This window comes from Macaca nemestrina, chromosome 7 (genome assembly GCF_043159975.1).
Source record: "Macaca nemestrina isolate mMacNem1 chromosome 7, mMacNem.hap1, whole genome shotgun sequence".
NCBI lineage: Eukaryota > Metazoa > Chordata > Mammalia > Primates > Cercopithecidae > Macaca > Macaca nemestrina.
The window spans coordinates 124,238,063-124,265,189 of NC_092131.1; the positions used below are offsets into that span (position 1 = coordinate 124,238,063).

At 35.0% G+C, this 27,127-nt stretch overlaps 1 protein-coding gene across 11 annotated transcripts in view; it reads left to right on the top strand.

Annotated features, from left to right (window-relative positions):
* LOC105491013 (S-phase cyclin A associated protein in the ER) overlaps window positions 1-27,127 on the top strand; it is a 560,926-nt gene that overhangs the window by 146,805 nt on the left and 386,994 nt on the right. For all 11 annotated transcript variants that reach the window (XM_071100885.1, XM_071100886.1, XM_071100887.1 and 8 more), the window contains 3 exons: window positions 28-145; window positions 410-521; window positions 11,527-11,667. In XM_071100885.1, the coding sequence (XP_070956986.1) occupies window positions 28-145; window positions 410-521; window positions 11,527-11,667 (371 nt within the window). The remainder of the gene's footprint in view (window positions 1-27; window positions 146-409; window positions 522-11,526; window positions 11,668-27,127) is intronic.

Here is a 27,127-nt window from a genome sequence, read left to right on the forward strand (position 1 = left end):
ACAATGATAGTATTTTTTTCTAAACAGCTCGTGAGTCTTGGCGCCAAAATACATCCTGGGGGGACATTGTAGAAGAAGAACCTGCTAGACCTCCAGGGCATGGAATTCACATGCATGAAAAACTTTCTTCACCCTCTCGTAAAAGGTCTGGCATTTGAAAATTAATTTGAAGTGGTTCACAGGAAGAAAACTAGCCACTCTTGATTGTTAAATAAAAATGCTACATGGCATTTTTGGGCACATTACTTCAGGACAGTTTCAGATCCATTGAAAAGTAACAAAGCTTTCCTGAAGTGTTGGGCCAAAATTAGTTTTGCATACTTTAAGAACTATGAAGTCTAAAGAACACTTTTTCTGGCCTTATCATGTAAACATTTCATGTCTCTTGTCCATTTGTTTGTATTAATAGAACAATTGCAGAATCTAAGAAGAAACATGAAGAAAAACAAATGAAAGCACAGCAGCTAAGGGAAAAGTTACGTGAAGAGAAAACATTAAAGCTTCAGAAATTGTTAGAAAGGGTGAGTTTTCATTTTTTAGGAAATTATGATAGTCTGAAGTTAGTGGGCTTATTTTCAACTCTACTTCTGGTCTGAGAGAAGCTAAAATAACCATAAAATAATTAGATTTGCTAGGAAACAAAGGCATTTTAATCTATTGAATCCAAGAAGGTTAACTATAAACAAATCATCATTTTCAAATTATCTAGTAAATTGATATTTTGCAGGGTTAGCATGGATTATTAAAGCTCTACTTGTCTTTTGCCATTTTCATTGGAGGGTTTCCTTGGAGAGGTTTGTCTAAAGAGCAGAATGACCTGGTAGACAATTTGGAGCCTAAGACTATCAGTTTGTAGTGTGTTTGCCCATGGCCAGCCCTGGTCCTTGCTCTTGGCTCTGGTTTTTACTTCTGTTTATATGTCTGCAGCCAACCCCTTCAGCTGGAGGAATGCAAGCTACCGCCCTGTCCCACAGTTGTTGTCAATCCATGTCCATATGCAGCGGGCCAAATAGCCATGCACACACATGGCCACAGCTGGCCATGGCCCCCACTGCCACATGTATGCCTGCAACCAAACTCCACCTGGCCTCTGCCACCACCTGCCTTGGCTCCCACTTACCCGGGAGTGCTCACTTCTTAACACAGAGGTGCTGCTGGCAGCCACTGCCTACACCCTGTAGCTTTTGGAGCTGAGGACTGCCCTGTTACTGATATTGCCAACTGTAGCTCCCTGAGCTGCCACACCAGTGCATACATATAAACCAGGAGTTGTTGTACTTGCCTGCACTTTGGCACTCTGTGTGCCACTAGGCTTAGTGCAATAATATACTCCTGCATTCCCCCCAAGGCAGTGCTCCCATCTGAGTAATTGGCTATCCTTTCTGAAGCCAGTCCATAAAAACTGGAGAATGTGACTACTTCTTTAAGTGCACAGACAGCAATGCAAGGATACAAGGAACATGAAAAATCAGGAAAACTTGACACCACCAAGAGAATACAATGAATATCCAGCAAGCAATCCAAACAAATGAAGATCCATGAAGTCCCTGATAAAATATTCAAAATAACTGTTGAAGGTCAGTGAACTGTAAGAGAACACAGATAAATAATGTAACAAAATCAGGAAAACAACATAAAAACAAAATGAGAACATCAAGAAAGTGAAGCCATGAGAAAGAACCAAACAGAAATTCTAGAGGTCAAAAATACGCTGAAGAAACTAGAAAGTGCAGTAGAGAGCTTCAGCAGCAGACTTAGTGAAGCAGAGGAAAGAATCAAGAGAACTTGAAAACAGGTCATTTGGAATTACCCAGTAAGAGGAAAGAAAGAATGAAAAAAATGAAGAAAGTCTCTGGAACTTATGGGACACTAGAATTGAATGAATATATGCATTATAGGGATTGAAGAGAAGCAGGCAGAAACCTTTTTTCTTTTTTAAAAGAAATAACCCAAAACTTCCTAAATACGGAGAGCAAAAGAGATATCCAGACTCAGGCTCACAGAACCCCACAACAGTTAAAGAAGTCTACATCAAGACTTATTATAATTGTCAAAACTCAAAGATAGAATTTTGAAAGCTGCCTGAGAAAGGCAACTCATCTCATACAAGGGAAGCCGGCCTCTACCCCCGCTAAATGATCAGTGAATTTCTCAACATGTATATTCCAGGCTAGGAGATAATGGGATGATATATTCAAAGTACGGGGGTGGGGGGGAACCTGACCAGCCATGATTATTATACCCTGGAAAGCTATCCTTAAAAATGAAAGGAGATAAAGTCTTTCCCAGACACATGAAAATTGAGGGAGTTTGTCATCACTAGGCTTGCCTGAGAAGAAATGCTAATGGAGTTCTTAAAATGGAATAGAAAAATGATAAACACCAATGTAAAAACGTATGAAAGAAAGTATGTAAAGCTCAGGGGTAAATGTACAGTCAAATATAGAATAACATAATACTGTTAAGGGTGGTACAGAAATAACTGCAACCCCAATATAAAACTTTAAAGAAGGCTGGGTGTGGTGACTCACACTCGTAATCCCACTGCTTTAGGAGGCTGGGGTGGGAAAATCACATGAGGCCAGGTGTCTCACACCAGCCTGAACAATGTAGCAAGACCTCATCTCTACAAAAAGAAGGAAGAACAAAAAAATTATCAGTTATGGTGGTAGGCACCTGTAGTCTCAGCTACCTGTGAAACCGAGGCAGAAGGATCACTTGAACCTGGGAGTTTGAGGCTGCAGTGAGCTAGGATTGCCCCATTGCACTGCAGCCTGGGAAACAGAGCAGCATCCTGTTACTAAGGTAGGGTGGGGGAGAGGACTTAAAAGACAAAAAGGTATTAAAAATAAGTATAATGACAGAAAATTGATATTGGATTTACAGTATGAAAAGTAGTAAACTCTGACTTCAAAAACACATAGTGTACGGGTAGGTAAAAGTGTAGAGTTTTGTAGGCCATTGAATTTACGTTGTTACCAAATTAAAGTAGACAATTGTAACCACAAAGGCAAACCTATTGTAAATACACAAATGCTAAAGAGAAATCAAACCAAACCATTAGAAAAAAAAACCCCACAATCAAATAACAAATGAAGACAGCAATAGAGTAAGGAACAAAAGCCTGCAAAACAAGCAGAAAATAAGTAGCAAAATGGCAGTAATAAATCTGTACTTACTGTTAATAATTACTTCAAGTATAAATGGATTAAACTCCCCAAAGGGCATAGAGTGACTCAATGAATTAAAGAAAAAATACCCAACCATATGCTGCTTTGAACAGACTTGGCTGAACACGAAGGAATATCTTATTCTATGTAAATTATAACCAAAAGAGAGCAGAAGTGGCTAAACTTAGACAAAACAGACTTTAGGACAAGAACTGTCCCTAGAGAGGAAGAAGGCCATTAAATAATGACAAAAGAGTCAGTTTAACAGAAGGATACAACAATTTAAATATATTTGCACCCAGCAATCTTATAAATATATAAAACAAATACAATATGAAGGGAGAAAATGGTAGCAATAAAATAATAGTAGGAGACTTCAGTGTTCCACTGTCAATAATGGTTGGAACATTCAGGTAGAAAATCAATAATGAAACACCTGACTTACAACACTGTACACTAAATGTGCCCAAGAAATATATACAGGATTTTCTACCTCCAAATCAGCAGAATACTCATTCTTCTCAAGTGCACATGAAACATTCTTCAGAATAGATCATGTGTTAGGTCACAACACTAGTATTTAGAAATTTAAGAAGATGGAAATCATACCAATATCTTTTAGACCATGGTGGAATGAATCTAGAAATCAATAACAGAAAATGGGAAAATTAGCAAAAATGTGAAAACTAAACATACAGTTGAACAACTATTTGGTAAAAGAGGAAATAAAGGGGAATTTAAATAATACCTTGAAGCAAATGAAAACAAATATAACTCACTAAAATTTGTGAGATGTAGCAAAACAAGACTCTGAGGGAAGATTATAGTAATACATGCCTAAATTAGAAGAGAAGAAAGATCTCACTTAACCTAGTTTTCTAACTCACAGAACTAGAAAAAGAAAAAACAAACTAACCCCAAAGTTACTATATGGAAAGAAATAATGATTAGAGTACAAAAAAATTAAATGCAAAAGAGAAAAACAATGGGGAAAAAATCAACAAAACAGGCTTGGTTTTGTGGAAAGATAAAAAAAAATCAAACTCTTAGCTAGTCTAAGAAAAAAAAGACTTAGATAAATTAGAAACGAAAGTAGAGTCATTACAATGGATAACAGAGAAACAAAAAGGATCATAAAGAACTATTATCAATAATTTATGGCACCAGATTGGATAACCCTGGAAGAAGTGGATAAATTCCTAGAAATATACAACCCAACATGACTGAATCAAGAAGAAATAAAGAGCCTAAACAGACCAATAACAAATACAGAGATTGAATTACTCAATCAAAAAACCAACAAAAAAAGCCTAGGGCCAGATGACTTCACTGATGAATTCTATGAAACATTTAAAGGAGAAGTAGTACCAGCCTTTCTTGAACTTTTCTGAAAAATAGAAGAGGGAACACTTTTGTGAAATAAGAAATATTATATTGGTCTCTGCCCCTGGTTCCTGACTTAGAGCTCCTAAAACTCTGGTAGATAGAAGCACTAGGATAATACTGTTTTTCCAATATGTTATCTTTGACCCTGGTTCCCAACAGATAATTTCTGTGATCTTTGTAATTTCTTGAGTGATAAGAGCATCTGAAACAGAGTTCCTAAATGTCTTGGGCTTTGCTGAGTGATAGGAGCATCTTTTGTTGTAATGACGCTACTCTTGGTAGTGTCCTGGATAGCCTCAAAATTGGTGCTGGCTACCAGAACTTGGACCTCCAGGTTCGGTTGATTGCCAAAGCCAGTGATTTAATAAATCATGCCTCTGTAACGAAGTTTCCATTAAAAATCCCAAGAACAGAGTTTGGGGAGTTTCTGGGTTGTTAAACATGTGGAGGTACCTGAAAGGTGGCACACCTGGAGAGGGCATGTAAGTTTCATGTCCCTTCTTCACACTTTGCCCTAGGCGTCTTTTCCATCTAGCTGTTTATCTGCATCCTTTAAAAGTTCCTTTGTAATAAATTGGCAATAGTAAGTAAAAGTGTTTCCTTGAGTTCTATGGGCCACTCTAGCAAATGAATCAAACTTGAGGAGACAGTTGTGAGAATCCCAAATTTATAGCTGGTTTGTCAGAAGTATGGGTCAGAACTTGGGACTTGTGATTAGCATCTGAAGTTGTGGGGGCAGTCTTGTGGGACTGAGCCCTTATCTGTGGGACCAGGTAGATAATGTCAGAATTGGATTGAATTATATGGCAGCTAGGTGGCGTCAGGGAAGTGGTCAGTATGAGAAAAACCCCATAAAAATCTGGGTGAAGAGAATTGTTATTGTGTTGTATGTGAGAGTAGGAAAAACAATTTAGTTTTTCCTGTCTCTTACACCGCCCAAACTTGTGTTATGAGACCTGCATCACTCTGATTCCAAATCTAGACAGAAACACAAGAAAGGGGAGAACTACAGGCCAATATTCCAGATAAACATAGATGCAGAAATCCTCTTTAAAATACTAGCAAACCAAATTCAAGAATATATTAACAGTCATACCATGATTGAGTGGGATTTATCTCTGGAATGTAAGTATAGTGAAATATACTAAAATCTATAAATGCAGTATACTGTATTAATACAGTGAAAGACAAAAAAACACTAATATCTCAATAGATGCAGGATAAACACTTGACAAAGTTCAATATCCTTTCATGAAAAAAACTCTCAACATAATAGGTATAGAAGGAACTTTTCTCAATACAATATAGGCCAATGCTGTTGTTTTAATGTTTATCCCCTCCAAAACACATATTGAAGTTTAATTACTATTGTAACCATATTAAGAGGTGGGTTCTTTAGGAGGAGATTAGGTTATATTGGCTCTGCTCTTATGAATGGATTGATACCATTATTGTGGAAGTGGGTCCTTATTGCAGGAGTGGGTGCCTTATAAAAGGTTGGATTCAGCTCCCCATAGTGCCCCTGCCACCCTTTGCCCTCTCTTACCCTGTTGCTTTCCTCCGGGGTTGATTTCATAAGAAGAACCTAATCAGATGCCACCACCTCGTTATTGGACTTCCAGTCTCCAGAACTATTATATGATAAATACATTTCTTTTCTTAATAAATTACCTAGTTTCTGATTTTCTGTTATAGCAGCACAGAACAGACTAAGACAGCCCATATATGAACAACCCACAGTTAACATCATAATTGGGAAAAACTGAAAGCTTTTTCTCTAAGATTTGGTAAAAGGCAAGTATCCCCACTTTTACCATTTCTCTCCAACGTAGTACTGGAAATACTGGGAAAAGCAGTCAGGCAAGAAGAAGAAATGAATGCATTATATGGGAAGGGAAAGAAGTAAAATTATCTATTTGTAGATAACATCATAAATATGGAAAACCTTAAAGATTCCACAGAAAACTTGGAGAAATAATATATGAATTCAGTAATGTTTAGAGATACAAAATCAACATGCTTAGGAATCAGTGGGGTTTTCATACACTATGATCTATATGAGAGAGAAATTAAGGATACAGTTTTCCTTATATTAGCAACAAAAAGAATAAAATACTTAGGAATTAACTTAAGCAGGGAGTTGAATCACTTGTGTAGTGAAAATTATAAGTTTATGAAAAAAAAATTTAAAGCAGCAAGTAAATAGACATCCGAGTTCGTGGATTAGAAGTATTAATATTATTATAATGTCCATACAGCCTTAAGTGATCTACAGTTTCAGTGCAATCTCTATCAGAACCCCAACCATTTGTTTTTAGAGAAATAGAGAAACAGTCCTAAAATTCATGTGAAGCTCCAAAAGACCCCAAAGATCGAAAGTAATCTTCAGCAAGAAGAGCAAAGGCTATAGTCATAATACTTTCTAACTTCAAATTTTGTTATAAAAGTATAGTAATCAAACAATTTGGCACTAGCATACAAACATACACACAGACCAATGAAACTTAATAGAAAACCCAGAAATAAACCTATGCAATTATGGGCAACTGGTCTGAGAACCTACAATGCTGAGAACCTACAATGGGGAAAGCATAATCTTTTCAACAAAGGATGTTGGGAATTCTGGGTATCCACATGCAAAAGAATGAAATTGGACGCTTATCTTACACCATACACAAAAATCAACCCAAAATGGATTAAAGGCTAAGATCTGAAACCATACAACTTTTAGAAGAAAACTTTCGGAAAAACCTTGACATTGATCTTGGTGATAATTGTTTGAATATGACAGAAAAACACAGGCAACAAAAGCAAAATTAGACTTGTGGAATTAAATTAAAAACCTGTACAGCAAATGAAAAAATTATCAAAATGAAAAGACAGCTATGGAATGAGAAAAATATTTGTAAAAAATATATCAAATAAGACATTAATATCCAAAATATTTGAAGTACTCACACAACTCAATGGCAAGAAAACAGCCTGACTCAAAAATGGGCAAAGGACTTAAAGAGACACTTCTCAAAAGGAGAAATCCAAAAGGCTAACAGGTACATGGAAAGGTCCTCGGCATCTATAATGATCAGGGAAATGGAAATCGGACTTGAGTGAAGTATCACCTGATGCTTGTTAGGATGGCTATTCTCAAAATGACAGGAGGCACGTATTGGGGAGGATGTGGAGAAAATGGGATCCTTGTATGCTGTTGGTAGGAATGTAAATTTGTATAACCATTATAGTAAGCAATATGGAATTTCCTCAAAAAATTAAAATAGAGCCTATCATATGATCAGCGGTTCTTCTTCTGGGTATATATACAAAGGAATTGAAATCTGGATCAAGAAGAGATATCTGTGCACCCATGTTCACTGTAACATTATTCATAATAGCCAAGATATGGAAACAACCTGAGTGTCTGCTGACGAATGAAAAAAATATGGTATATATTTTGTGTGTGTGTGTTCATATATATATATGTGTGTATATACATATAAAAACAATATTATCTAGCCTTAAAAAGAATGAAATTTTAACATTTGTGACAACGTGGATGGAGCTAGAGATATTAAGCTAAGTGAAAAGAGACAGAGAAATGCTGCATGATCTCACTTCTGTGTGGAATATGAAAAAGTCACATTCATAGAAGCAGAGAGGGGAGATAGAGTGGCATTGGTCAAAGGGTACAAAAGTTTGACTTATGCAAGATTAATAATTTCTGATGATGTAATGTACAGCATCATGACTGTAGTTAACAAAAAACAAAATACCTGAAAACATAGGAAACTTTGAGTTTATTCTTGGAATTCAAAGATATTCCTTCATTAGAAAATCTATGAATGTAATGGGATGTAAACTGATTAGAAGAGAAAAACCATTATTTTCAACATCAGGGAAAGATGATCAAGTTTGGATAAGCACTAATTATATTTGCAGAAGAGAGTCTGTGTATTTAGAGCAGAATAACTATTGATCAGTGTGGTAAGTGGAAATAACATGGGCTCTGGAGATAGCCAACCAAGTTTAAATCCTGATTTTGTCATATAATAAGCTATGATTCCCTGAGCAAGTTACTTAACATTATTGTATTTCAGTTTCTTTTTCTGAAAAATGACAATTGTAGTTATTAACCTGTTGTGATGCTTAAATGAGGCAAGTATGTAAAACAGTAACATGGTGCTAGGATGGATGTTGCTTAATATACAGTCACTCTTATAACTGAGTACTGTGTTATCTATGCTGTATGACAAATAACGGAAAAAGTTAGCTTAAAACAGCAAACATTTATCAGGTCACTATTTCTGTGAAAAAGGCAACCAGGAATTGCATAGTGATTCTTTTATTGTTTTATTTGGAGCCAGGGACTTGCTCTGTCACCCAGGATGGGATGCGGTGATGCAGCATAGCTCACTGCAGCCTAGAACTTCTGGGCTGAAGCCATTCTCCTGCCTCAACCTCTTGAGTAACCAAGATTACAGGCACATGCCATCGTGCCTGGTTAAATTTTTAATTTTTTTGTAGAGACAGGGTCTTGCCATGTTGCCCAGACTGGTCTTGAACTCCTGGCATCAAGCAGTCCTTCTACCTTGGCCTTCTAAAGCACTGGAATTCCAGGTGTGAGCCATCATACCTGGCCATCATTCTTGCTCTGGGTCTCTGATGATTTTTTTTTTTTTTTTTCGAGATGGAGTCTGGCTCTGTCGCCTAGGCTGGAGTGCCATGGCACAATCTCGGCTCACTGCAGCCTCCACCTCCCGAGTTCAAGTGATACTCCTGTCTCAGCCTCTTGAGGATCTGGGATTACAGGCATGCACCACCACACCTGGCTAATTTTTTGTATTTTTGGTAGAGACGAGATTTCACCATGTTGGCCAGACTGGTCTCGAACTTCTGACCGGAAGTGATCTGCCTCCCAAGTACTGGGATAACAGGCGTGAGCCACTGCTTCCAGCCTGATGAATTTTTAGTCAAGCTATCAGTCAGGTCATAGTCATCTGGGTCTGGAGGATCCACTTCCATACTCATTTGTGCGGTTATTTGCTGGCTTTTGTTCCCCTTTGGCTGTGGGCCAGAAACCTCAGTTTCTTGCCAAGTATACCTTTCTACAGCCCAAGTGTCTTCATGACATGGCCAGTGGTTTCTCCATAGAAAATCAGAGAGAGAGAGTCGGGGAGAGAAAGGAAAAAGTACCTAAGAGAGTTAATAAAAGGAAGTTGTGCTGAGTTTTATAGCATTGCTTTTGCTGTATTCTTTTGGTCACAGTTCTGATACAATATGGGAGGAGATTACATAAGGATCTTAAAACCAGGTGGCTTAGATCACTAGGCACCATCTCAGAGGCTCCATACTACAGGTACCTAACACAGCATGATGAAAGATGTATGGCCATTATATTGTAATTACAGGTGAACTCTTTTGTTACCTTCTGGTATTAGAAAAGAGTATAAATAGTCATAGGTTAAGCATATTATTTGGATTGCTTTTACTGTGTAGTTTAAATTTGGGAGAAATAGTTGGACCACATAATTTGAATGTTCATAAAAATACATTAGGTAGTGCAAGATTCTGTTGAGTACAGTGTAAAGTTGACTAGGACTATAAGAAAATTATTTGAGTTTTATTTTTACTTGAATCTCAATAATTTGTCATGTAGCTGAATAGATTAGATATGAAAAGCAGTCTCTTGTGGAGTTCTACAAGAGTCAATGTATTATTTTAATTTTAGCTTAAGAGAAGTGCTCTAACACAATCACAATTCTTCTCTTACTGTGTTTTTAAATACCAGCACAATTATAGTATATTTTCTTTTATCTAAACATGATCTCCAAGTATTCATGCAAGAAAATCGTTGATTAGTGAAAGTATACAAGACTTTAGATGTGTTCTGGTTATTTTCTCATCAATGTAGGTATCTCTTAAATTAATTTTAATGGCAATTTTCATCTTCCATTTGTATGATGGATTATTGTTTTCAACACTGTTTCACATGAGTGATGTCATCACATCACCACAATAACTCTATGATGTACACAAGGCAGGTGCTGAACCTCATTTTATAGATGTAAAAACAATCTAGGAGAGGCTAAGTGTTGTTTCCAGTGTTACACAACCAATAATTTGCAGAGCTGAGGCTTTAAGGACATGTCATCTGGCTCTTCGTGTAGTGCTATTTTTGTATCATACTTTTTTGGATGGTTCAACACAATTATTGAGAGAAACAACTCAAATAAAATTTTAGGTTTTTTCCACTCATATTGACCCATCTTCTGATTTTCTATAATTTATTTTCATGGTGCTGAATCTTATTTCCTAGAGCACAGAACAAGCTTTTACTTCTTCTGTTTGAGGTTGTTTTAAGGAATTAAAATTTTAAGGGTTAATTTCTTAAAACAACATAAAGTAGCAATTATTATGTCTATATTTTTTTGTAGGTGAAACCCTCTCTGTTCCTTCAGAGAATGTTTCTTATGCAAATAATGTGATTTGTTAGATATCATTTTTCAGTTTCTAGGATAAAATTACTTATTTTTCTTGAATGTGGGTTACATCATAGAGATGTTAACGTTTATAAGGTTAAATATACACTATATTCATTTTAAACATACTCATGATAACGGTACAAGAATAATGCAAATATTTCTGTAGAGGCATATCTAAGCCACTGTTCTGAGAGTTTTATGAACCTTCAAATAATCCTGTGAGGTAATATTATTATTTTTATTTGCTGTTTATAGATAAGGAAACTGAGACATAGGCTAAAAAAGTTGTCTAGATTATGCAGCTAGTAAGTGGCCAATGTAGATTATGAATTTAGGTAGTCTGGCCTCATAGTTCTCGTCCTTAATTGTTAGTCATGTTGCTGCACATTTTTCCACACTTAGAGTTTATATTTCATAAGCCATTTATTTATTAGTACTTCATTTAAATGATTGTATATATTGAAATTAAGGATGTGATAATTCACTATACGCAGGAGAAGGATGTCCGGAAGTGGAAGGAAGAATTACTAGATCAACGACGCAGGATGATGGAAGAAAAATTACTTCATGCTGAGTTTAAGCGAGAAGTGCAATTACAAGCAATTGTGAAAAAAGCACAAGAAGAAGAAGCTAAGGTATATCATAAGAGCTTTAAATGTTAACTTAATTACCCAAGTACTTTTTTCAATTGTTATATAATAGTAATAGAAGATAATGTTTATCCAGTGTTTATTCTGTTCTAGGATAACAGCATTTTACAGGCTCATTTAAAACTTACGAGGTGCAATATTTTATCCCTTTGATAATTCTGTGAGCCATCTATTATTATTTTATTATACAAAGGTATAATTGATAGATAATAAGCAGCACATATGTAATTTATTCCATTTGATGAGTTTTGACATGTATTATATCCTTGAAACTATCAGTACAATGAACATAATATACAATTCCTCTTTGTAATTCATTCCTTCATTCAACTCTATTATCTAATTACTGATCTGCTTTCTATCAGTATAAATGTTTGCATTTTCTAGAACTTATGTGTGTGGAATCATACATTATCTATTCTTTTCTCTGGCTTTCCCTCATAATAGTTACTTGGAACTTCATCCTGTTGTGTGTGTGAATAATTCCTTCCTTTTCATTGCTGAGTCATTCCTTCCATTTCTTTACGTATGGAAATACCGTAATTTGTTAACCCAGTCACTTGTTGATGGACATGTGTTTTCTTTCCAGTTTTTTTCTATTACAAATATAGCTGCTGTGGCAATTCATGTATATGTCTTTGTGCAGATGTGTACTTTCATTTTTATTTTATGAAAACCTAGGAGTGGATTAGTATAGCATCTTACAATAGGTTCATGTTTAAGTTTTACACATGGTTTTCCATTCCTACCAGTAGTGAATGGGAGTTCTAGTTGTGCTATATTCTGACCAGCACTTGACACAGTTACACATTTTAATTTCAGTAATTTTTAAAATATGTGTATAGAGTCTTAATTTTTTTTCCTTTTTTTGTGGGAAAAACGTAATATTTATCATCTGTTAAGTATACAGTTCAGTGGTTTTAATGCATTCATGTTATGCAGTCATCACCACCATGTATCTCCATTAGTCTTTTTCATCTTGTAAAACTGAAACTCTGTGCTCATTAAACAGTAACTCCTCATTCTCACCACCAGCCCCTGGCAATGATCATTCTACTTTCTAGATCTATGATTTTGACTACTCTAAGTGCCTCTTATAAATGGAATGATATGATATAATTTTATCTTTTTGTGACTGGCTTATTTCATTTAGCATTAGGTCTTCAGTGTTATAGCATATGTTAGAATTTCCATCCCTTTTCAGGCTGAGTAATTTTCCATTGTATGTATATACCACATTTTGCTTATCCATTCGTATCTCAATGGACATTTGAGTTATTACTACACTTTAGCTATTGTGAATAGTGCTGTTGTAAATATGGATGTACAAATAACTCTCGAGTCCCTGCTTTGAATTCTTTTGGGTATATACCCAGAATTGGAAAGTCTGGATCTTATGGTAATTCTATTTTTAATTTTTTGAGGAATCACCATGCTGTTTTCTACATGTAGTTCAACATTTTTACATTCCCATCAGTAGTGCACAAGGGTTCCAGTTATTCCATATCCTCTCTAACTTCCATCATTTTGTTTTTGTGATAGTAGTCATTCTAATGTGTGTTATTTGGTGTCTCGTTGTAGTTTTGATTTGCATTTCTCTAATGATTAGTGGTGTTGAGCATCTTTTCATGTGCTTATTGGCCATTTGTATATCCTCTTTGGAGAAATGTCTATTCAAGTCATTTGCCCATTTTTGAATTGAGTTGTTTGTTTTTTTGTTGTGGAGTTTTAAGACTTCTTCATATATTCTTGATATCAATTTGTTTTTAAATCAAAGATATGATTTGCAAATGTTTTCTCCCATTCTGTGGGTTGCATTTTTACTTTGACAGTAACATCTTTTGACACACAAAATATTTTAATTTTCGCAAAGTCCAGTTTGTCTGTTTTTTCTTTTGTTGCCTGTGACTTCGGTGTCATATCCAGTAAGTCATTGCAAAATCTAGTGTCGTGACACTTTGATCCTGTGTCTTCTAAGAGTTTTATAGCTTTAGATCTTACGTTTAGGTAATTGATCCATTTTGAGTTAATTTCAGTATATAGAGTTAGGTAAAGGTTTAGCTTGATTCTTTTGCATGTGACTGTCGAGTTTTCCCATTGCCATTTGCTGAAAAGACTGTTCTTTGTCCATTAAATTGTCTTAGCATCCTTGTCAAAAATCATTTGACTATATCTGTGAGGGTCTATTTCTTAGTTCCCTGTTCTATTCCATAGGTCTGTATGTTTGTTTTAGTGCTAGTACTATACTGTTTTGATGTTTGTAGTTTTAAGTTTTGAAATTAGGAAGTGTGAGTCATCCAATTTTGTTGTTCTTTTTAAAGATTGTTTTGGTTATTTGGGGTCCCTTGAGATTCCATATGAATTTTAGGGTGGACTTTTCTGTTCCTGCATAGTCATCATTGGGATTTTGATAGAGATTGCATTGAATCTATAGATCACTTTGTGTATTGTTGATGTCTTAACAATTTTAAGTGTTCTGGTTCATGATCATGGGATAATTTTTTATTTATTTGTGTTGTCTTTAATTTTTCAACAATGTTTTGTACTTTTTATTGTATGTATCTTTTGCCTCCTTGGTTAATTACTAAGTATTTTATTATTTTTGATGCTATTGTTAATGGGATTGTTTTCATAATCTCCTTTTCAGATTGTTCCTTGTTAGTGTATAGAAATGCAATTGATTTTTGTATGTTGACTTTGTATCCTGCTTCTTTACTGAATTTTTATTAGTTCTAACAGTTTTTGTTTGGTGGAATCTGTAAGTGTTTTCTACATATAAGTTCATATCATCTGTGAACAAAGATAATCTTACTATTTTCTAAATTTGGACACTATTTCTTTTACTTTCCTAATTCTTCTGGCTTGAATTTCTAGTGCTACTTTAAATAGAAGCGGTAAAAACGGCCAGGCACAGTGGCTCACACCTGTAATCACAGCATTTTGGGAGGCCGAGGCGGGCAGATCACGAGGTCAGGAGATTGAGACCATCCTGGCTGACACAGTGAAACCCCGTCTCTACTAAATATACAAAAAATTAGCTGGGCGTGGTGGTGGGCACCTATAGTCCCAGCTACTTGGGAGGCTGAGGCAGGAGAATGGCGTGAACCCGGGAAGTGGAGCTTGCAATGAGCCTAGATCGCGCCACTGCACTCCAGCCTGGGTGACAGAGCAAGACTCCGTCTCAGTAAAAAAAAAAAAAGTGGTGAAAGCAGGTATCTTTATCTTGTTCCTAATAGCAGAGTAAAAGCTCTCAGTCTTTTACCATTGAGTATGATATTTGTTGAGGTTTTTTCATATATCGCTTTTGAGTTTGTTCTGTTCCTAGTTTGTTGTTTTTTGTCATGAAAAATGTTTAATTGTCAAATGTTTTCTTGTGCATCAATTGAGACTGTATGTTTTTTCCCTCTTTAATTCTGTTAATATGTTATATTACATTGGTCAGTTTCCGTATTTCGAACCCTTCCAGGAATAAATCCTACTTGGTCATGGTGTATAATTCTTTTAATATGCTTTGCTAGTATTTTGTTGAGAGTTTTTGCGTTAATATTGATAAAGGATATTGGTCTATAGTTTTTTCCTTTTAGTTTCTGTCTGGTTTTGGTATCAGGGTAATGCTGGCCCCATAGAATGAGTTAGGATGTATTCCCTCCTCTTCAGTTGTTTGGAGTTTGAGAAGGTTTGGGGTTAGTTCTTTAAGTGTTTGGTAGAATTCACCCATGAAGCCATAAGGTCCAGGGATTTTCTTAGGAGATTACTAAATTACTGATCAATGTCCTTACTAGTTACAGGTCTAATTCATGTTTTCTAAACTTTTTTGATTTGATTTTTTAGGTTTTGTACTTGTGTGTATTATGAGTTATGGTTGAGATTTTTTTTTCATGTGGGTATGTACTGTTCCAGCACCAGTTGTTTAAGACTGTTCTTTTTACATTGAATTGCTTTAATAACATTGTTGAAAATGAATTGGCCATGAATATGTGAGTTTTCTTTCTAACTTGATTCTGTTTCCTTTATCTCTGTGCCTGTTTTTATACCAGTACCACTCTATCTTGATTATAATAAATTTTTATATATAAATTTCAATTTATAATAAATTGAAATCAGAAAGTACACGTCCGTAAGCTTTGTTGTTTTTTTCCGAGCTATTTTGGCTATTTTAGATCCTTTGTATTCCATATAAATTACAGGATCAGCTTTTGAATTTCTACAAAGATTTTTTTAAAGCCTATCTGGGTTTAAAATGGGTTTGCATTGAATTTATAGATTAATTTGGGGGAGAATTGACATCTTAATGATATTGAGCATTTCCATGAACATGATATATATCTCAACTTATTTAGATTCTTGCCTTTGCATCTATTTTGTGAAATTTATCTATAGTTCATATGTTTGATGGTATATTCAATGGTTTTTTTTCTGTTTATTGCTAATATATAGCAGTGCAGTTGATTTCTGTATATGTACCTTGTATTCTACAACCTTGCTAATAAACTCACTTATTAGGTCTATTATTATTTCTTTCTTTCCAGTCTGTATGTTTTTTATTTTTTATCTCCTTGTATTGCAATGGCCGGGACTACTACAGTGTTGAGAGTTGTGAAGAGAGCTGACGTCTTTCCTTGTTCCCAGTCTCAGGAGAAAAGCATTTACTCTTCACCATTAAGTATGATATTAGCTATAGATGTTTCATAGATGTTTGTTATCAAATTGAGGAAATTTCTTTCTAGTCTTAGTTTACTGAAAATCTTTACCATGATTGGACTTTAAAATTGTTCACATGGTGTTTTGTCAATTAAGATATAATTTAAAAAATTTTTTAATGATGAATTTCACTGGTTGATTTTCATATATTAAATCAACTGTGCATTTCTGGGATAAACCTCATGTAGTCATAGTATATTATCATTTTTATATATTGGTGAATTTGATTTGCTAAAATTTTAGGAATTTTTGCATCAGTGTTCATGACCGAGGGTGTTCTATAGTTTTTTTTCTTTAATGTCTTTGTTTTTGGTAACAGGATATGCTGGCTTTGTAAAGTGATTTAGGAAGGTTTCCATTATCTTCAGTTTCTTTAGAGTTGTTTGTGTAGAATTGGTACAATTTATTGTTTAATTTTTTTTTTTTTTTGGTAAAATCCACCAAGGAAGCTATCTGGATCTGGTTTTCTTTGTGGGAGGGTTTCTGCCTAAAAGTTTTATTTCTTTAATTTACATAGAGCTATTCCTAATATCTGTTTCTATTATATAATTTGTGTCACTCAAGAAATTTATCTATTCCCCAAAGACTAATACTGTTGAGCATCTTTTCATGTACTTTTTGGCCATTTGTATATCTTCTTGGAAAAAAATCTCTGTTCAAAATCCTTTGCTCACTTTTTACCTGGGCAGTTCATCTTTTCGTTGTTTAGTTATAAGAGTTCTTTATATGTTCTGGATACTAGATCCTTATGAAACTTGTGATTTGCAAATATGCAAGTTGTCTTTTCACTTTCTTGATAATGTTCTTTTAATAAAAATTTTTAATGTCAAATTCCAATTTATTTATCTTTTTTTGTTGCTTAGTTTTTGGTGCTAGGAAATAATTACCAAATCGAAGATCATGAAGATTTACCTCTTTGTTTTCTTCTGAGATTTTGTGGTTTTAGATTTTTATATTTAAATCATAAAAACATTTTGAGTTAATTTTTGTGTGTTGAACCCCTGAGGTAGGGGTTCAACTTACTTCTTTTGCATGAGAATATACATATTTCCCAGCACCATTTGTTGAAGAGACAAACCCTCCCATTGGTCTGTCTCAGCCCATTTGTGTTGTGATAAAGGAATACTTGAGGCTGGGTAATTTATAAAGAGAAGAGGTTTATTTAGCTCACTATTCTGTAGGCTGTACAAGAAGCATGGCACCATCATCTCCTTCTGGTGAGGGCCTCAGGCTGATTCCAGTGATGGCAGAAGGTGAAGGAGAGTCAGCATGTGCAGATCACATGGTGAAAGAGGAGGCAGTAAGAGAGGAGGGAGGTACCAGACTCTTATAAACAACCAGCTTTTGAGGGAACTTTTGCAGGAACTAATATAGCAGAGCTCACCCCTTTCCCCTGAGGGCATTAATCTATTCATGAGGGATCTGTTCCCATGACCCAAACACTTCCCATTAGGCCTCTACCTCCAACATTGGCAATTAATGTTTCACATATTGATTACATATATATATATTTTTTGAGACGGAGTCCCACTCTGTTGCCAGGTTAGAGTGCAGTGGTGTGATCTTGGCTCACTGCAACCTATACCTCCTGGATTCAAGCGATTCTCCTGCCTCAGCCTACCAAGTAGCTGGGAGTACAGGTGCGCGCCACCACACCAGCTAAGGTTTTTTTTTTTTAGTAGATACAAGGTTTCACCATTTTGACCAGGATGGTCTTGATCTCTTGACCTCGTGATCTGCCTGCCTCGGTCTCCCAAAGTGCTGGGATTACAGGTGAGAGCAACCACGCCCGGCCAGATCACATATTTCAACATGTGGTTTGAAGGGACAGACAGCCAAACCATAGCAGTCTGTATGTCTGTCTTTATGCCAATACCACACTATTTTGATTACTGTAGCTTTTTAGTAAGCTTTGAAATGGAACCATGAGTCCTCCAATTTTGTTATCCCTATCCCCACAGAACATGATGTACCAATGAAATGCACCTTGCAATTCCATGTGAATTGAGGTTTGGTTTTTCATATCTGCAAAAAAGCCCATTGGCATTGTGTTAGGGATTATGTATCTTTATATCCCTTTGAGTAGTATTATCGTCTTAATATTAGTCTTCCAATTTATGAACATGGAATTTCTTTCTATTTATTTGTCTTCTTTAATTTCTTTCAGCATTGTTTTGTTTTCAACATACAAGTATTTTACTGCTTTGTTTTAATTTATTCGTAAGTATTCTTTTGGATGCAATTATAAATGATATTGTTATCTTAATTTCATTTTTGATTATTCATTGCAAATGTGTAACATATAATCAATTTTTATGTATTGATCTTATGTCTTATAATCTTGTTTGAACTCCTTCATTAGTTTTAATAGCTTTTTAGTGAATTCTTTAGGAGTTTTCATAAACAAGATCACATAATCTGCAAATATAGTTAGTTTTGCTTTTGCTTTCCAGTTGGATGTCTTTGATTTCTTTTTCTTGTTTAATTGCTCTGGCTAGAACCTATAGTATATTGTTGAGTAGAAGTAGTGAGACTACACATCCGTAGTAGTCTTGATCAGCAGGTGGTTGAATCTGTGAATGCAGAGCATCAACTGTAAGGGACTTCAGCATCTGCATTTTGGTATCCGTAGTGGATCCTGGAATCAATCTCCAGTGGATACTGAGGGACAACTATATGTCCTTTATCGGGTCAAGGAAGTTCATTTTTATTCATCGTTTGTTGAATGTTTTTATTATGAAGGGATATTGGATTTTGTCAAATGCTTCTTCTCCATCTATTGCTGTTACACTATATTTTTTGTCCTTGTTCTATTGATATGGTGTATTACATTAATTGAATTTAGGTATTTCATATATTTGTCCAATTTTGTTAGTTGTTTAAAGTGCAAGGGTAAATCTCATCCTGTTACTTATGGCTGGAAGTGGAATTTCTGATGTATGTGTTATTAGTATTTGTATCTGTTTATTTTCGAGCAACAGTCTGTAGGTAGATTATTGATGATCATAAAGGCAGAATTAAATCCAGATCTTTCTGGTTCCAAAAGTTCTGATTTTACCACTGTACTTATTACTTTAGTATTCTCATTTTGTGATATTTTACCATATGACTTACATACATTTTGACTTGTCTAATTGCTTAATATACTTACTTTCAATATGATTTTATTAAGCCAAAGTGACTCTTTTAAGCAAATTAACCTAATTGTTTGTCACAGTTTAAATAATTTCCATAGAGATGGATGGTCAACTCCCTGGTATCTTTACATGAGGATATCAGCTACCATTTATAGTACTTTTAATTCTTTTTCTTAAAATTCCAACTTCTATTTTGGATACGCGGGGTACATGTGCAGGTTTGTTCCATGGATATATTGCACCCAAGTAATGAGCATAGTACTCAATAGGTAGGTTTGTTTTGTTTTGTTTCGTTTTTTGAGATGGAGTCTCACTCTGTTGCCCAGGCTGGAGTGCAGTGGCGCGATCTTGGCTCACTGACACAGCTGCCTCCTGGGTTCAAGTGATTCTTCCGCCTCAGCCTCCCAAGTAGCGGTGATTACAAGCACAGGCCACCATGCCTGGCTAATTTTTTTTCTTTTTTTTTAGTAGACATGAGGTTTCACCATTTTGGCCAGGCTGGTCTTGAACTCCTAACCTCAAGTGATCCACCCACGTTAGACTGCCAAAGTGCTGGAATTACAGGCCAATAAGTAGTTTTTAATCCTTCTCTCTCTTCCCTCTCCACCTCTAGTAGTCTGCAGTATCTATTGTTCCCATGTTTATGTCCATATGTGCTTATTGTTTAGCTCCCACTTACAAATGAGAAAATTGTCCTTTGGTTTACTGTTGCATTAATTCAATTAGGATTATGACCTTCAGTTCCATCCATGTTGTTGCAAAGGATACAGTTTCATTCTTTTTTTGGTTGCATAGTATTCCATGGTGTATATGCACCACATTTTTTTAATCCAGTCTATTGATGGGCACTATCAGTGGACTCCTGGGTTGATTCCATGTCTTTGCTATTGTGAATAGCATGGCAGTGAACATACGACTGCATGTGTCTTTTTGGTATAATAATTTGCTTTCCAATGGATAGATCCCCAGTAATGGAATTGCTGGGTCAAATGGTAGTTGTGTTTTAAGTTCTTTGAGAAATTGCCATACTGCCTTCCACAGTGGCTGAACTAATTTACATTCCCACCAACAGTGTATAAGCATTCCCCTTCTCTGTAGCCTTGCCAGCATCTCTTGTTTTTTAACTTTTTAATGATAGCCATTCTGACTGGTGTGAGATGGCATCTCATTGTGATTTTGATTTGTATTTATCTGATGCTTAGTGATGCTAAGAATTTTTTCATGTTAATTGGACACTTGTATGTCTTTTGAGAAATGTCAGTTCATGTCTTTTGCTCATTTTTAAAAATGAGGTTGTTTTTTGCTTGTTGATTTAAGTTCCTTATAGATCCTGGATATTAGACTGTGTTAGATACATTGTTTACAAATATTGTTTCCCATTCTGTAGGTTGTCTGTTTACTCTATTGAATGTTTCTTTGGCTGTGGCTGTGCAGAAGATTTTTACCTTAATTAGGGCCTACTTGTCAACTTTTGTTTTTGTTCCAATTACTTTTGGAGATACTGCCTTGTCAAGCAGATGTCAAGAAGGGTATTTCCTAGGTTTTCTTCTAGGATTTTAATAGCTTGAGGCCTTACATTTAAATCTTTAATCCATCTTAAGTCAATTTTTATATGTAGTTAAAAATAAGGGTCTACTTTTGTCATTCTGCATGTAATTAACCAGTTATCCTAGTACCATTTATTGAAGGAGTACTTTTCCCATTGCTTGTTTTTGTTGGCCTTGTTGGAGATCAGATGGTTGGAGGTGTGCAGCTTTATTTCTGAATTTTCTGTTCTGTTCCATTGGTCTGTGTGTCTGTTTTGTACCAGTACCATGCTGTTCTGTTTACTGTAGCCTTGTGGCATAGTTTGACGTCAAGTAATGTGATGCCTCAAGCTTTGTTCCTTTTGCTTACTATTGCTTTGGCTATTGGGGCTCTTTTTTGATTCCATACGAATTTTAGAATAGTTTTTTTTTTTTTTTTTCTAATTTTGTGAAGAATGCCATTGTGGTTTGATAGGATAGCATCAAATCTATAAATTGCTTATGGCCATTTTAATGATACTGATTCTTCTAATACAGTGCATGGGATGTTTTTCTGTTTGTGTTATCTCTGATTTTTTTCAGCAGTGTTTTGTCATTCTCCTTGTTGAGTTCTTCCACCTCTTTGGTTAGCTGTATTTTCCTGGGTATGCCATTTTCTTTGACTATTTTATGTTATTGTGTTCTTGATTTGACTCTCTGCCTGGGCATTATTGGTATATAGAAATGCTACTGATTTTTGTACATTGATTTTTATATCCTGAATCCTTGCCAGAATAGCTTATCAGTTCCAGTAGCCTTTTGGCAGAATAATTAATGGTAAGTGAATTAAGAGTCTGTACTAAAATTCTTGCTAATATGAAATACTGTTTTAAAACCTTGCTACCACTTGCTCACCTATTGGTGCTCTTAATTGTCACCATTTTCAGTTCAATAAACTGAAATCCTGTCTGGACATGTATTCCATTTCTACAAAGAAAATAGGCACTGTATTTTTTTTTTCTTATTCAAAAGTATTTTTTATTATCATAGTGAAGACTGAAGTCTCTTGAGTTAGACAAATTTGAATTTAGGTTCTCACTCTACCACTTAGTAGCTGAATAGCCTTAGGTATTATTTTACCTCTCTGAGCCTATTTGTTCATCTTTAAAATGGGAATAATTTTACCTACATCTCAATTACTATAAGTATTAAGTTAGATTATGCATGTTGTGAAGCAGTTAATGTCATCTTTGGTATAACAAAAGCACTTAGTAAAACATTAGAATTATAGAAGAAATATTCTACTACTTAATTTTTTCTGAAGTCTCTCATGTATTTCTGTTGTTCTGTTACTAACCAAAAAGTATTAATAATCCAGTGATTTTTTTTAAATTTAAATTTTACCATACGAGTACTTTCCTTGAGAACATGTACCATTTTAGACCTGTTACATGCTCAAGATGATTTTTTTCCATGTATGCTTTCTGTGAGTCCTTGGGGTAAATTAATGGCCATTTCAAATCCTTTAGTTCTTTCTTAGGTAGGTAGATGGTTGAAAATAAATTAGCAAGTACTCAGTTGATGGTGATTAATATTGCAGCCTGAGTTATTCAGAACCTGATTTTATATTAGATCATAGTCCATTATTTAATAGTCTAATATTGACTTTCATTTTCAGTTTCTTAATGGCTTATTGACTCATTTTCAGTTGCAACATGTCTAGTAATAATTACCATTTATTTTTCTTTCTTTTTTTTTTTTTTGAGGAAAAGACACCTGTTTCTTATTGCTTGTGCTGTGGGTCCTATTTTTGTCCTCTTTGCTGCTCTTGGAATTTTTTTTATCAGTTAAATTCTTGTCCTTTGCTTTATTACTCGAGATTGCCTACTTTTGTACACCTGTTGTATAGATTACCTATTTTGTATTTTTTGTAAATCCCCGAATTTCTGAGAAATAGTGGTCTGAGCTTGTTTCTACTACCTCATCACCCATGTCTTCCTTAATTCCTTATATCATTTTCCCCTTTCTGCAACTGTATTTACCTTTGAGAATATTTCTGTTTTCACTGAGTTTAAAAGACTTTTCTGAGTCACTTCATATGAACACCATCAGGCACCTTTTTCTAGAAAACTTCTGTACTATCTTAATTTTCTCTCTACTCTCTAACCAATCCGTCACTGTTTTCCCTTCTTTATTTTGTCAGTTAAATGTAACTGAAAAATGAAGTTTCACTTCACTTACTCTTCTTTAGTATCACAGTCACTACCATTGCTTCAGCTGTCTTCTCTGCAGTGATTTCTAAATCTGAATCTTTAGCCCTACCTTCAACTGAGCTGTAGACTCAGTTGCCTCTTGTTTGGTGCTTGTATCCAGTGGAACTCATCAGCTCACCATCTCCTTTATCCCAAACCAACTTTACTGAAGTCCATATTTCAGATAATGATAATAATAGCTAGTCACCCATTCACCTAGATTTGGAAAACTTGTATTCATTTACTTCATTTCGCTTTTCTTTTTAATCTCTTTTTGACAACTTTTTGTGTATAAGCCAGAAAGATAAGCTAATTTTTTCTGACATCTTCTTTGGAGTCATATGTGGTTATATGTAGTTAGAGAACCTGCAGTTCTCTAACTCTGTAGGCACCTGCATTTTCCATTGCGGCTTCCACCGGTTTACTTTTATCTCCCTCCTAAATATTTACAGTTGATATTCTTCCCTTTTGCTCCTCCTCCCTCCAAATTAATCTTTTTGGAGGGTATTGTAATGCCTGTCAGTCCAAAAATCTTGAGGGACTTTTCATGGTCTTCAAGCCTAAGTATAAATACATTACTCTAGATTTCTTTAATATTATGTTGTATTTAAAATAGTGGCCATATTTTTATTTTAAAAGTGATTCATTTTTATTTTGAAGAGTTTAAGCAATATAGCAAAGGAAACTCAATCCCATCCTCAGAGATAGCCACCATTAACATTAGGTAGACACTGTTTCAGACATTTTCCTGTTGTTATATTCAGATTGCATGAATGGATAATCATAAAATAGAATTATTCTATATATGATACTTCTTAGTAAGATGTAGTAATCTTTATTTTAGTTCCATTTTAAGGGAAGGAGATGAAGTAGAAGTAAAATTGAGGGAATTCTTGAGTTTGTCGTATTTGTTTATCACAAGAAGAATTCATTCTCATATGAATTTTTTGAGATAATATTATGAAACGTATTGAGAGTTTGGAGTTGTATTTATCCAATTTCATTTTAATTTCTGAACATTTTTAGGGAAACCTTGCTGAAAAGAGATGAGAAAATTATCACTCGTATATCATCCTAATCTTTCCACAATAATTATTCATAGGTTTATTATTTTTCTCTTGTTAAAGTTTATCAAATTTACATTTTCCTCTGTAACTTTAAGTTCCTCAGTTTAGTTTTCCTTGTATATATAAATCAACTCATTGTTTACCAGTTCTTCATTTGAGTTGTTTTGTCTTTTGGTTTGCTGGATTTTATTAAGAAAAAAACTTTTTTTCTAGGAAAAGCTCATATATGCTCTGTTCCTTGAGTTCTTGCATATTTTAGGCCTGTGGCATTTCTATCTGAATTATATCTTGGTTCGAGATCATATTTATGATTCACAGTATCTCTCCTTCAGAACTTCGTAGACATTATTGTATTATCTTAATTATTTCTGTAGGGAAGCCTGAATCCACACTGATTTTTCTTTCTTGTAGGTGACTTACATTTACTGCGTGGAAGCTTGAAAAATTATTGTTCTTTCTTAATGTTTTATGATTTAATAAGGATATTCTTGATGGTGATGTTCTGAGTCAATGTTTTATGAAGTAATGTAAGCTCTCTTAATCTTTAAACATTTCCTGTATTTTATGTTGGAATATTTTCTGTTGCCTTTCTTAACTATATAGATCCTATTTATCTTTATATTAGGTCATTTTGCTATGTTCTCTATATTCAAGGCTTATTATCCATTCATCTTCACTGTAAAAATCTACAATAACTGTGATTATCAAAAATTTTTCCTCTAGAAGTAATTTCTTTGTTTTAATAGAGACAGGGTCTCACTCTGTCACCCAGGCTGGAGTGCAGTGGCATGATCATAGTTCACTACAGCCTTGAACTCCTGGTCTCAAGTGATCTTACTGAGTCAGCGTTTTGAGTGGCTGGGACTATAGGCATGTGCCACAAAATTTGACTTATTTTTTAAATTTGTTGTAGAGATGGAGGTCTTGCTATGTTGCCCAGGCTGGTCTCGAACTCCTGGCCACAAGTGATCCTCCTGCTTTGGCCTCCCATAGCATTGGGATTACAGATGTGAGCAGCTGTGCTTGGCCCATTATTTGGAGTTGGTTTTTACAATATCCTTGTTCTGTTCCATGCGTTTTCTAATTTAAGTAATTCTGTGATAGTGTTACTTTTGTGCTCTGTTTGTTTCCTTAGCTCACTAATCACCTTTATCAAATAAGGCAGTAGTTCTCCCTTAATTGCAGTTTTGGTCTTTGTGGTTTCAGCTACCCTAGTCAATCATAGTCCAAAAATACTAAATGGAAAATCTAGAAATAAACAATTCATAAGTTTCAGATTGTGTACCGTTGTGAGTACCATGATGAAATCTTGTATAGTCATGTCCCGGACATAAATCATTCCTTTGTCCAGTATATCCATGCTGTATATGCTATCTGATCATTAGTGTGTTAGTAGCCATCTTGGTTATCAGATGGCGTGTCATGGTATCATAGTGCTTGTGTTCAAGTAACACTTATTTTATTTAATGGTCCCAAAGCACAAGAAGAGTGGTGCTAGCAATTTGGATATGCCAGACAGAAATTGTAAAGTGCTTCCTTTAAATGAAAGAATGAAAGTTCTCAACTTACTAAGGAAAGGAAAGAAATCTTATGCTGAGGTTACTGAAATCTGTGGTAAGAATGAATCTTCTATTTGTGACATTGTGAAGAAGGTAAAATAAATTTGTACAATGTACGTCATCATCCCTCAGTATCTGTGGAGGATTGGTTTCAGGGCCTCTTGAAAGATACAAAAATTCATGGTTGCTCAAGTCCCGTGTATAGTAAAATGGTATAGTATTTGCATATAACCTATGCGCATCTTCCTGTATACTTTAAATCATCTCTGGATTACTTATACCGAATACAATGTAAATACTGTGTAATAGTTATTGTACTGTATTATCTAGGGATTGAAGACAAGAAAAAATGTCTGTACAGGCATGCATTGTTTTATTCTGCTTCACTTTATTGGGCTTCAAAGATACTGAGTTTTTAAAAATTGAATGTTTGAGTCAATCCTGCATCAACCAAGTCTTTATTTTTGCCATTTTTTCCAACAACATGTGCTCACTTCATGTCTCTGTGTTATACTTTGGTGATTCTTATAATATTTTAGATTTTTCAATTATTATATTTATTATGGTGATCTGTGGTAAGTGATCTTTGGAGTTACCATTATAATTGTTTTGGGGTGTCATGAGCTACACTCGTATGTGACAGCAAACTTAATTGATAAATGTTTCGTGTGTTCTGACTGCTCCACTGACCTGGCCATTCCCCCATTTCTTATCCTTAGTCCTCCTTATTTCCTGAGACATAACAGTATTGAAATTAGGCTAATTGGTTAATTAATTGATAACCATACAGTGGCCTCTTAAGTCTTCAAGCGAAGAGTTTTACATCTTTCACTTTAAATAAAAAACTAGAAATGATAAAGCTTATTGAGGAAGACTTGTCAAAAACTGAGCTAGAGCCTGTGCAACTTAGCAAGACCCCATCTTTACCAAAACATTTAAAAAATTAGCCAGATGTGGTGGCGCATGCTTATCGTCTCAGCCACTCAGTAGGCTGAAGTGAACGAGTCACTTGAGCTCAGGAGTGTGAGGCTGCAGTGAGCCACTGCACTCCAGCCTGGGTGACAGAGTGAAACCCAGTCTTGAAAAACAAAAAGAACAAAATAAAGCTGGGATAAACTGAAAGCTAGGCCTCTTGTACTAGTCAGTCAAGTTGTAAATGCAAAGGAAAAGTTTTGAGAAAGATTAAATGTGTTACTTCAGTGAACATATGAATGATAAGAAAGC